The 12,591-nt window shown below is 45.6% G+C and overlaps 1 protein-coding gene across 1 annotated transcript; it reads right to left on the bottom strand.

Annotated features, from left to right (window-relative positions):
• Nucleotides 1-3,270: 3,270 nt before the first annotated feature.
• On the bottom strand, nucleotides 3,271-12,006 carry shha (sonic hedgehog signaling molecule a). Its single transcript, XM_053412521.1, has 3 exons — nucleotides 11,468-12,006; nucleotides 7,162-7,423; nucleotides 3,271-5,112 (listed from the first exon to the last, which is right to left on the bottom strand). The coding sequence occupies exons 1-3, from the start codon at nucleotides 11,765-11,767 to the stop codon at nucleotides 4,430-4,432; spliced, it is 1,245 nt and encodes a 414-aa protein (XP_053268496.1). The 5' UTR covers nucleotides 11,768-12,006; the 3' UTR covers nucleotides 3,271-4,429.
• Nucleotides 12,007-12,591: the final 585 nt, after the last annotated feature.

The raw sequence follows: 12,591 nt of genomic DNA, 5'->3' as shown, positions 1-12,591 counted from the left end.
CGTTGTTCAATGAACTTAAGACTCCTGTATCAAGCAGGGGAAGGGTGGGGGGGGCCCCACCTGGATTACCAGTGTTTGTCAGCCCAGTGGCTGGAGGTTTCCATCTCTGTGACGACTGCCGGGTTCACAGAGCAGAGCCTGTAACTCTGTCACTGCACCAGGGGTCATCCCAGCTTCTTGACTTTCATTGTTTGGTGGGATTCTTTTGAAGAACAAAAAAACGAGACCCTGCAGTGGTTTCCTCGTCTTGTACAATATGATGTACCGAGCGATGACCCCAGCCTTTTGAGATGTGACTGAAACTGTTGAGCAAAGCACCGTGTTGTGTGTTTCCACCCGTCGCACTGATGTCGTGTCATAAGAAGTCACCATGTTTGTGTTGGAATATTCTGAAGTCACTGTGAAAGCTCTTCTGATACTGTAAACTGTTTTTGTAAAGAAGAAACATGATTTTTTTTTTTGCAAAGAAACTCGATATTTAAAAAAAGATGAAATGTGAAAAACTTGAATCCAGAAACTGAAGGAAAATAAATATTTTTCACACAATGGCCTTGTGTTGGTTTTCATTGTGTTTTTAATGTTTCAATTTATTGAGTTTCAGACCAAAACTAACAAGGAAGATTAGTTGGAAGTAAATTGTTAGACTTTAATCTGAAGTAGCTTCTTCTTTCTACTGGTTTCATTATTACAAGTGTTTCTACAATTTTCTGTTTTTGGTTTGTTTTCTTTTCCTTAAGTAACTTAAAGGAAAATAAGTTGAGAGAACGATAAGCTGACGGTCAGCAGGATTCATTTGGGCACCTTCCCTAGTCCGATGCCGAAGTGTCCTTGGGCAAGATACTGAACTCCAAATCGCCCTTCTCATAGAGTAAGTGCTGCACATAGATGTCCTGTTTGAATGTGTGCTAGAGTAAATGTTATTTATTTTACAAGAGTAATTGTTCATAACTATCCAGGGAAGAAAGATCTTTACTTGAACAGATCCGTGTTTTCCTCCTTTCCAGTCCCGTTAATTATGTGACGACCCTTTCAAAGTGTGGGAACCTCTAATCTGAAGCATTATCAAAAATCAAAAAATAGTATACATATTTGTAGACTTACTAATGTTACTCGTGTGATTCTCCACATTTAGTTGGAGGCAAATGTCAGACAAAAATCAAAATGGCTGAGCGGTTCACTGTTTGGTGGTTGTTGTGATGTTGGTCAAATCAGTAATGTAGAGATCTCCCATCGTGTTTTAACTTGAGCATCCAACAAGTTTCCAGACCCAGAGACATCAGACGGGGTCTTGAGATGTTGGTCACCCTGGTTTTTCTCTTATTTTGGCAAGAAATGTTTAATAATGTTCATAATGTCTCCGGATCCCTCTCATCGATCTAGTCATTGGTTGGTCCACCATGAATTAATCTGGAAAATCTCCCATGTGTATAATTTATCTGTTTTAAATAGTTCTCTGTTTCAGTGAGTTGATTGTAATGGAGGAAGTGGTTGTAAATGGTTGAGGCCTCGTAAAGGATCCGATCCTCCAGGGTTTTCTTTTCCCTCCAACTCAACCAGTTGCGTTCTTGAACTCTGCCACAGACCAGTCACTGTTACCTGGAAAGAACCAAACGCTGCCTCCTGCAGAACTCTCTTAGAAACGTTGTGGAGGTGGGGGGGATTTTTTGTTTTCCAGAATGCCACAGACCGCTCGTGTTTGCAAATGTCAACGTTTGTAAAAGCCGTTGTTGAGCTGCGGCAGACTGAGGGGACCCTGAGGGATTAGAGGAGGCTCTGTTTACCTGCTCTGAGGAATGCTGCCCTGCGCCGACGCTTTTGTATCTGTCAGGGACCCAAGGTCACCGGGAGAGATGGGCCCGCTTTGTCCCCCCTCAAAGTTTCCACCTCACAATATCAACAACTAAACACAATGTGGGAGAGGGAGACGGAATTCCTGCTCGTGTTGCAACAGTGTTCAGAGACTCCAGGTTCAACCCTTTCTTTTTTAGCCTTTACCTTTTGATACGTCTGGGTGAATTATGGCTTTAATCAGTTTCTGTGATTTTTAAGATTTGAAAACCGAAAGATTTACCTGATCCAGAAGCCTTCTCACATTATTAGGTTTCTCTCTAAACCTGCACAGTGGATTTGAAACATTACACCAAAACCTTTAAAAACAACTAATGCAAGACCCTGTAGAGTTGTGCTCTATAACTCATCTCTCAATATATAGGCATAAATTAATTTAGTATGGCTGCTCCTAGTTTATTTGTATGTTTGTTGGTTTATTTGTGTGTTTGTTGTTGGTTTTGTTTGCAGGATTACACAAAAACTACTTCCTCCGAACTTGGTAAAGAGATCTGAGAAGAACCCATTCAATTTAGGCGCGGATGCGGATTAAGGGGCAAGTCCACTAATTATGTTTTTCACTTTCTTTACAATTGCCTCAAAGGGCATTTCCCAACATTCTATTGTTAATTTCTCAAGGAGTAATCCTAGGATCTTGATCTCCTAAAGTTAAGGAATATGTTTTACGACAAATGGACAAACTACTTGTAGATTTGTTGGGCCCAGCTGGACGTGTACGCTCTACTGACTCCAGTTCTGGAACTTGAATGTTATGTTCTGCTGCTTTCTCATGATTATAGTCAGTTTTCTTTATTTGCTGAGGGATGGTTGGAACAACTCGGCAGCAGTGTGGCTAACTGGCCGCGTGGTGTCGCACTTGCACAACTTAACAAGGCACCTGGGGGCGACTGATTATCAATATGTAGCCTATCAAAATAAAAGCCCACTTCATTAAGACAAAAAAAGAAACACCAATGAAAGCTCCCTGTTAGGTTCCACATGCGTCCCTGTTTTACTCCCTCACTGTATCTCCTCTGGTCTCTGGTGCAGCAGCCTGACTCCGACCTGCAGGAACTGATCCCACAAACACACACACTGTGTTTCATTTGTCCGCGACTCCCGAGTTATTTGCGGAGGGAAAAGCTCGTTAAATTTGACAGGGACTCTCAACATTTCGCAAGCACGCAAAAGGTGCTTCAAAGCGCGATGCTGCGGCCATTTGCTAAAAAGATTGGAGAAGAAACTCCTTCAGTTATTCCAGCAAGTGAAAACTTCATTCGTAAACTCAATTTTTAGTTCAATTTAAAATATAATTGAACCAGTGGAAATAATTAAATCGAGCATGTATTCCATCGATTAACTCTAATTAACTAATTAAAGGCTTGGACGTGATATCGTCGTGTGTTTCCTGTGAAGCTCATTCAGACAAAGACATGTAACAACTGCAAGTTTGAAGATTTTCTTTATCTCATTTTGTAATAAACATATAAATAATAAACTCTAGACATTTTTTGACACATCGCCCTGTTATGAAAGTTAACTGGTATGGTCTGGCTATATATATATAGACTATCCAAACTGTGCATCTGCCGCAGGTCATTTCTATAAAACTATTTCCCTATTACAAAATATGAAAAGAAAAATACATTTTTAGTACATTTACAGGGGTTACTTATTAATTTATTCAACGAAACCGTCTCGGTTCTACTTTAACTGTCACGGAATTGTCAGGATCTGCATTTTAATATTTTTCTCAGAGGAAAACAGGGAGGACAAAAATAAAAATAGAAAACACACACAAAAGAAAAATGCAAGAGAATGCAGACACGAGGCAGAATATCTGTCCCTCTCCGACAACTTAAACCAACAGTTTCTCCAAAAGAATAAAAATCTCAATGAACCAAAGCAGTACAAGATTTTTTTTCCAATACTTTTCCCCCCAACTACTGTATTTAAATTAAAATATATTCTCATATCTTACACTATTTCAAATAACGAAATGTGATTCGGTAGCGATCTGTCAAAATCTAATTTACAATTCTGTGTATAAAAAATATAATTTATGGAACCCCGCGAAGTTTGTTCTCCCCCGAAATATAACAGTCAGTTGCACATCAATGCACAATATGAACATTACAACCTGTCAACGTTAGCTCCTTTCTACATGGTTCTTCTTTCTCTTTGCGCTGTTTCTCTCTTTTTCCGTATTTTTACTTTTTTTTTGTTCTTCATTTTTTGTTTTTTTCCTGTCTTTTCACTTTTTTTTCTGTTTTGCATTTGAGATATACAAAAATAGATTATGCACAATGCGCCGCTCACACCGTTTCAGAATCCATTTGTGAGACAGCAGCGAGTTCACATGAGAATAAATTATTCAAAGAGAAACTTTTTAAGGCTCCATTCATTCTTTGAAAGGGGACACGTCTTGGAGAAGTCACTGAAATAAATATCCCAACTCCGCTGGGGCCTTTTTGTCTTGTTTGTCTTGTTTGTTCGTTTGTTGTTGTTTTTTATAATAATAATTATTTGTTTTAACTTTTTAATCTACTGAATAGTTCGTGCGTCCTACATCTGAGTCCCACTCGGCTCCTGTGGTGGAGGTTCAACTCGGGTATACTGACATCCCAAGTGGATGGATCGAGTGGCTGTCCAAGAGCCATGTTCCTAATTGATAAAGGACCTTGGAGTACCAGTGCACCCCGTCCGTCTGCGCACTGGCCTGAGGCTGGGAGCTGAAAAGCAACGAGGACACCCAGTGGGCGAGCCGGACCGGTGCCAGGGCCCAGTGCGCCAGCTCGTGGTCTTGGATCACTGCGTAACAGGACGCGAGCACCTGGTCCACCACCACGGTGCCCTGCGCGGTCACCGGCGCAAACGAGCCCTCGTGCTCCTGCGTGTAAATCCGTGTTACGGTCACCGGCTGGAGTCGCTCTGCGTCGAGCACGAATACCGTGTGTCCGGGTCGCACTTGGCTGGCGAACACCGCCGACATCCGCCTGTGCGCGCGCTCCGTGGAGTTGCTGGGGCCGACGAAGAGGAGGTGCGCGGCGGTGAGGGCGATTTTCTGGCCCGAGTCAGTCTCGATGACGTAGAAGAGCCTCCGGGTCGTCGAGTCTTGGTCTATGAACATGATGAAGTCGGTGTAGACCGGTTGTCCGTGCGCGTCCGCCGCCAGCACCCTGTCGCCGGTCTGCAGGGCTTTAACCGGCTTCGTGGTTCCGTCCTGCAGGGTGACGGTGGAGGAGCCCGGGAAGCAGCCACCTGACTTTGCTGCCACTGAGTTCTCTGTCAAATAGAAGATTAATAGTGTTAAGAAATAAAATCTTGGCCAAATATAAACTTTTTACACCATCAAAAAACGATCATAAAGTCGTATCACTATATTTTACGCATCGAGGCACAGCAAAAACCATTAAAAAAACATCTCAACAGACACACACACAGTTCCCTTAAAAGTTTTTAATCACTTTACAGACTTATAAACCTAATAAATCCCTCGTGTTGTGATTCACCGCACTTAAGAACCACTGGCTCATTCAAAAGCTCATTCAAGACCCTTTCTCTTTTCTTACTGGTATTTGTTTTTTCCCCCCTGCCTCCTCACATCTCGGGAGGCACATATACATTTTGCATAATGGTGCCTGTCTGCTCCTCGGTGCCAAATGCGTATTGGCTTGGCCCACGTTGTCTGAGGCGATAAAACTCAAAGCCTTGGCTCATCTATTCTTAATTAAAAAACCCAATAAAGAGCAGCCATTGATATTCTAAATCAGCCTGTGGATCGAGCGACTCTCGGTAAAGAACACTTACGCCTTTCCCAGCTCCTCTCCCCATATTTACTCAGGTGCAGAAACCTCCATGTGACAATTCACACAAATAGGCGACTCACAACTACTATTTACCCAGTGGAGCCACTTTTCCAAGCCTCTCGAGTCGTAGATTTGAATTTAAATGAGGGCCCGGACTCTTAAATGCTTTCTGTTGTGCAACATCAATGTGCCCTCTCTCCAGCACCTCTCCCCGCTTTGTTGTCAGTCCTGATGACAATAATTTTGGCCTTGGTGGAAGCTCTCCACATACCAGTGCCCGGGATCACACTGTCCTGCACAGAGAAGCCGGTTTCCTGTTCACAATCCGGGGCTTTTAATCTTCTTTAAAGATTCCCGAGCATGAAATAAGGTGACAACTGAAAACCAGATTTACCCCGAGCGATTCCACATTGTTCGGGCCAAATCCCTTTGGTAAAGTCGCATGACCCCCAGTGACACGTCGGCCTGGGCCCGTACTGTGATCTCAAAACGAGTGTTCTGAATGATAAATGAGGGATTTATCAATGAAGTCCGAGCTGAGGGAAAGTGCCAGGATTCACCAATCAGTGCGGAGGGATATTCTCTGAGCCCCTGGAGGTGTCCTGTGGCTCAGTGGAGGCCTGAGAGGAAGACCAATTTAACCCAATTCCTCCATTAAAACTCTTAGAAATAAAATAAATGTTAGATGCGTTGATATATGAAGTTAACATTTTATCCATATGACCAAATTAAAAATATATAATTTAGTGCAACCTAAACACTACATCTTATTATGTCGCAGCTGCGTGTGCAGGAGTCCACAAGACAAAACCATTTGCTTTTCTAGGTCACAGCGAGCAGCCGTGTGAGCCTGTGGCCGTGGTTCCCACCAGGAGACAGAGTGGGGCGATGTAAGATCAACAAACGAGCTGCTATGCGAAACGCTCCCAACGCCACAGGCTGGGATGTGCCCATAGACGTCACTCCTGGAAATATGCATTTAATATTTCCTATAGTGTTCACAAAAAATAAAGAGCTAATGACACTTAACTGGTTTATCTGCTCCAATCACCTATATTTTGTTAATAATCCTGCTATTATTGATTCATTCTTATGTTAGTTTGCACTTTATGATTATTAGGTAAATTATATACCTGAAATATGAAGGAATGAGCTGATTTTGAATTTTTTTTATGTCTGTGCACGTGACAGGTGATTCACTCTGAATTTCAATGAGAAATCAGCTTATTTTTTCAGTTTTGTTTACCCTTTTAACTTCATCACATCCAATCTAATCTACTTTTTACGCACAAGCAGCTGCTGAAAGTCTGAATTTTTTGTTTTGTGTGAAACTTCTGCAGAGGACGCAGCAGCTGTAGAATCCCTGAGCTGCACCTGCTCTTTATCAGACGTCTACCAGCAACCGGATGGACACTGAGCACATCAGGTGATAGACCTGGTCATTATCCTGCAGCCAGCGCCACTGTGCGCATGGCAGGTTTTGTAAAGGTGCAACAAAGGTGGTGTGTCCCCTCCCGTCTCTCACCTGCTTTCACAGAGCAGTGGATGTGGGCTTTGGACTCATAATAGACCCAGTCAAATCCGGCTTCCACCGCCAGCCTGGACAGAGTGCCGTACTTGCTCTTGTCCCTGTCCGAGGTGGTGATGTCCACGGCCCGGCCCTCGTAGTGGAGAGACTCCTCGAAGTGGTGGCCGTCCTCGTCCCAGCCCTCGGTGACCCGCAGCTTCACCCCGGGCCACTGGTTCATCACTGAGATGGCCAGCGAGTTCAGCTTGTCTTTACATCTCTGCGGGAGGGAGAGATGGATCAATTAGTCACCTGTTGTGCCATTAGACTGGGTCATAGCGTGCACACACGAGCTGACCTGGCGCGTAAAGTGCGAGAATATCTGAGTTAAAGAGAGCACCTGCCACCAAAGCCTCTTTTCAATGACACATTTTTTGTTGCTAAGACTCTTAAGTGTCTGAAACCACATCATCTTTTAAGCAGAGAAATTCATTATCAGGATACAACGCATGCACTATACAAGTTTAGCAATGAAAATACCTTCCAGGCACATCTATGGGATAATAGCAGGACCTCTGATGCCTGTTTTATAACAACGACTATTAAAATCATATTTGGAATCACTGAGGCCTCACCCCTCTCATCCCCAACCCCAACCTGACGCCCCCTGCCTCCTCCTGTGAAACACCGGCAGTGAACTGCAGCCCCTGATCCTCGGATGTGAGCTTGCATTTCTCAGTGTGAGCAGAGCAGCAGCGTCAGAGGGCACATGTCGGATAAGAAAGCTGCTGATGAAATATTGATAAGGCACCGCATTCGCTTCACTGGCCTATAACATATGGGTCTCTGGTCTTAGGGAGGTGTGAGCATGCGTCCCGTTCTATCACAAATACGCGTTGGATTGAACGAAACATGCGTCCATTACGCATTCATGAGTTTATATTAGGCCACGGAAAAGAGCGGCTCCTTTTGTTGGTCGCAACTTGTCTGTTTCCTTTAAATAAATAATTGATATGCAGATGATATGAAGATGATCTTCAGGAGCAGCTGGAGCCTTAAAATATCTGGAGTTCGTCCCTATAAATAAATCGTGGCACCCCAACCTCTCCGCGCTCCCTCAATGAAGATGCTTGGCCTTCTCCAAGACAACTATTCTCAACACTCGAGCAATATGTCAAATAAAACATCACAAAGAGCCTTTTCACTCGAGCCGCGGAGGGAAACGTTCATTCTTCCTCTCCTGCAAAGTCTTGGGGAACGTGACATGCCTCCTTAAGACGCTGCGTTTCGCCTGCTGACTGACAGACTTGTGAAATATCCAGGGATGCTGTGGGAGAAGCACAGAGGAGCGACTATGTGTGACCCAGTGTCCTTTTTCCTTATGGACAAGACCGTGCGTCCTGAAGCAGGAATGTTCACACAGTGACTCGTATAACGACAAAAGAGGAAATAACCGAGTTTCCTCGTTTGCCAGTGGTTGTTTCATAAGGAAATCACACTTGTAGAATGTGTTGGATAAGAAACAGATCCATATAAATAGAAAAAACACACATTCTGAGTGGGTTTGTCGGAGTCAAGAGCCGTAAAGCTTAACCTATTTATTAATTCATTAGGTCGTGTGCCGCAAATCAAGCCAAATTCTGCTCAGCCACCGTGAAGCCCAGCAGGGCGCCCCGGACCGGCGCTTTGTGCTCGGGGTAAAGTTGTTCAACAGCCGCCCCTCTTAATCTGTTCACAAATGATTTGGTTAGAGGAAACACTTATCAGCTACCTGTCAGTGCAAACAAGCCGCCAGCTCATCTCTTCCCCCGACACCGTGGGCTCGGGACTGCAGGCTCCTGCTGCACTGCCAAAACAATCACCTTCTTCAAAAAGCCATTTAATCTGGTGCTGGAACTTTTCTTTAGTTCAGATTAACGTGTGTCACCGCGGAAAGGCGTGATTTCACAGGTCAGATCAAGTATTTACCTCGTTCTTGAGTCATTTATCATCACGTTTCACTCAACACCTTATTCTGCTTTCTCTGCTAAATAGGGGGAAACTTCCTTGGAAATAAATGGAATTTAGGAGATTAAGCAGCGCCACTGCTCCTCAAGAGGGCATTTCCTCTTCTTTCGAGTGAAATAACTCGCATGTGCAGCTGGGATGCGTGGATAAGACGGGCACTTTTACAGCTCAGCCTCCAAACTGATGATCCGGCTCACTTTAGGCCCCGTCACTCAATGAAACACCGTCTGTAAAACGCCTCTATTGGCAGCTTTCCACGAGACTGAGCCGTGTCTTAGCAGAAAGAGCTGCTTGTTCAGCCTCTCCTTCATGTGCGGGGAATTGATTGATTATTTCATTTACTGCACACACCTCGGGGAGCTACAGCAGACACGTGCCTCGTCCCATGTACGAATACAACATCAATTTCCCACAACGTAAGATAACGAGGGAAGTTCGCTGTATTCGTGCGTAAAAGCCAGTGCGTAAATCCCACTGGATTCATGCGGAAAGCCGTGGAACAGCGCTTAGACTGTTGGCACAGCGTAAATCCCCATGTGATAACGCTTATGCCTTTGTCAGAGTATATTCTACATAACAGCTACAGCCACGCTTCACATTTTGCTTTAATTTTGGGTGTTTTGCAGTGGTACGAACGATAAGGACAATCTCACCTGTTTCAACTTACTCTGGCCTCCCGCTGACCAGAGGTCGTAAGTTCAAATTGCGTCTCAGGCCCAGCCAGGGGTGCGTAAAAGCCCTTTCATGTATATTTCACACTTAGGGTCGGTTACTGTGTTTTCTATAAACGCTCGGATGCTGAATGGGAAACGGATGATGAAGCAGGAGCCACAGCTATAGGGATATTTAAAAATATATAAATCTGTACAATAGATAGCTGCTGCTAAAGTATAAGATACTAAAGCAACCATCTCCCGTGTGGCTCTTGACTTGGAAACTCAGCTGTGCTGATCTACAGCCGGTGGGGCATTTTGCTCAGATTAAAAGACTTAATGAAGATACGTTTCTCTGTTTTCTCAGACGTACAAGTGACATTAAGCCGTTTCTCCTTTTCCCGGAGACCCTGAACCCTCTATGGGGAAACCTCTGCGGGGTCCCTGCACCCCACTTTACGCATAAAGTCCCCACGCACCTGTGATTTCCTCATCTGTGCGTATGAGAACCTATAGGTCCATGAGGAGATGTAGGGGGTGGGGGGGCTGAGAGGGACGCCGAGACCGCACGCACAGTGAATATTTCATCGGAGCTCGTGCTCATGCATGGTGCGAGGCACGGGTTCAGGGACTCCGGCGCGCGCCTGGCGTCCTCACAACCACCAGCACCACCACCACCACCGGCATTTTATTATTACTGAGCCAATATCACCCAAGCGCCTTTAATAATTCACCAGCATCTGAGTGCTAAAAGTCATGCTGGAGAGACGCGGCATCCTGCAGCCTGGAGAGAAACCAAGGCTCCAGCTCTGCCATGCACTGCGAGCCTCATCCTCTCTGCACCGACCGAGCTGCGAGCTCTAGTAACTACCTGCCTGCTTGAGGATGGAGTGATTCAAAAAGATGTCATCCTTCTTGCGAGTGCGTTTGGTAGCCAAACAAATAATAATAAAAAAAGAGGCACCATCACCTCTGTGCGCCTTTTAATTAACCCACCGACTTCCAGCCATTTCTGAAGTAGCCGGACACTCTCAGAGAAACGCCACATTTTTCACGCGCCGGTGCACACCCTGCGAAAAGCTAAATTACAGGAGCCTGTGCGAGAAAATGTCTGAATGAGCCACGCCATGCCTGAATGAGCCCGGCTGGTGGAAGCGGTGCGCATCCCCAGAGCCGGAATAAAGAAAAGGCGCCTGAAACAAGCTGTAATGTCAAAACCTGAAATATGCAACAAACACTGGATGTCTTCATGAAATATAAGGCAGCATGTGATGTGCGCCTATAAGGCAACAAATACTGTTTCACAGGGATACAAATATAGATGTGAGGAGAGGGGCACATTAATATTTTAAATACACTGTCACAACCATGAAGGCCGAGTGTCCTGACTGTCCGCCTGCACATTACTTCTCCAGCTGGATCTGTACGTTCGCCCTCGAGCCCTGCATGCAGCCGCTGAAAACTCCCCATTGCTGGAGCTTTAACGCGCATCTGGCATCTACCGTGAAGTTAAAAAAGCTCAGTGTGAAGAGTTCAGCAGCGGGTAAAACACACTTCACTTAAGGTGCGCAATCGGTCTGACAGGGAGGCTGTGGCCGTGCGCAGTGATGGTGCGTCAGGAGACGGCCAGTGGAGGAGGAAAAACGCTCATTCTGTCTCCTTACCTGAGTCATGAGCCTGTCGGCGCCGGTGTTCTCCTCATCCTTGAATATGATGTCTGTGTTATAATTGGGAGTCAGCTCTTTAAATCGCTCGGAGTTTCTCGTGATCTTGCCTTCGTATCTGCCGCTTGCCCCGAGGGTCTTCTCCGCCACGTTGGGGATGAACTGCTTGTACGCGAGAGGTGTCAGCTTCTTCGGGTGCCTTCTCCGGCCGTAGCCCCTGCCCGGTCCGCATCCCATCCCCGAGGACACCAAGGACAAGCCGATGACAGCGGCCAATGCGATTCTGGTCCAGAGCAGCATTTTGTGTGTGTGTGTCCTTTAAAGATCTCAGTCGAGTCGCCGCTGCTGCCCGTCTCTACCGTGTGCCTCTCCCCGGCTCTCGCAATGTCCTTGTCTCCTCCTCGACTTCGCCTTCGCCTGGTCTCTACCGTGGCAGGTGCGGAAATGAGCGCCTCAGACAAACGCTAATAACGGGGCACATCGAAGGAGGGTGAAAAAAAAAAAGTAGTGAGGGAATTAAAAACCACGGGATCTGGTCGAGCTGCAGCCGCTTGTGTGAGGCGACCGCTTTTACTGCTTTGTATTATAGGAGCCGATCTATAGCAGGGGAGGGACTTGATTGGCTCGCCTAGACAAACCCTCCTGATGTTATCCCACCAAAAAAATCTTAAAAGATTTCTTCCACCTGAGGGTGAGCCCTGCGTTGCGGGGAGGAGGGGCAGCTCCATGGGAAAACATCAATTATATACCGCTTTTTCCCCCCCTCGCCCTCCCATTTCGCACATTTCACAGGGAAGGGGAGATAGACAGGAGCGGTGGCACAGCGCGGAGCTCCAATCTGAGCCGGCGAAGTGGTTTCTGTGTGTGTGCGGTAATTGAAGTGCGTCTGGAGGAACTTTCCGCACATAACGCATTTCCCAGGAGAATAAAACTGTCCGTGCATGGACGCGCTACTGCGCACGCATGCGCCGGATGATTTTTTTCACTGAGACCCCGTATCTATCGAATAAATAATTTACACAATGTCTGTTTGACTTACTGCGCTAATTTTTAGATTGTAGTGGATTTCATTTCTGAATTGATTTCAACCTTTTCCTTATTAACAGCCTCGTGCCAACATGAAT

This window comes from Pleuronectes platessa, chromosome 20 (genome assembly GCF_947347685.1).
Source record: "Pleuronectes platessa chromosome 20, fPlePla1.1, whole genome shotgun sequence".
Classification (NCBI taxonomy): Eukaryota; Metazoa; Chordata; class Actinopteri; order Pleuronectiformes; family Pleuronectidae; genus Pleuronectes; species Pleuronectes platessa.
Note: the sequence above shows the minus strand (reverse complement) of the source record. Positions and strands in the feature narration are given on the sequence as shown.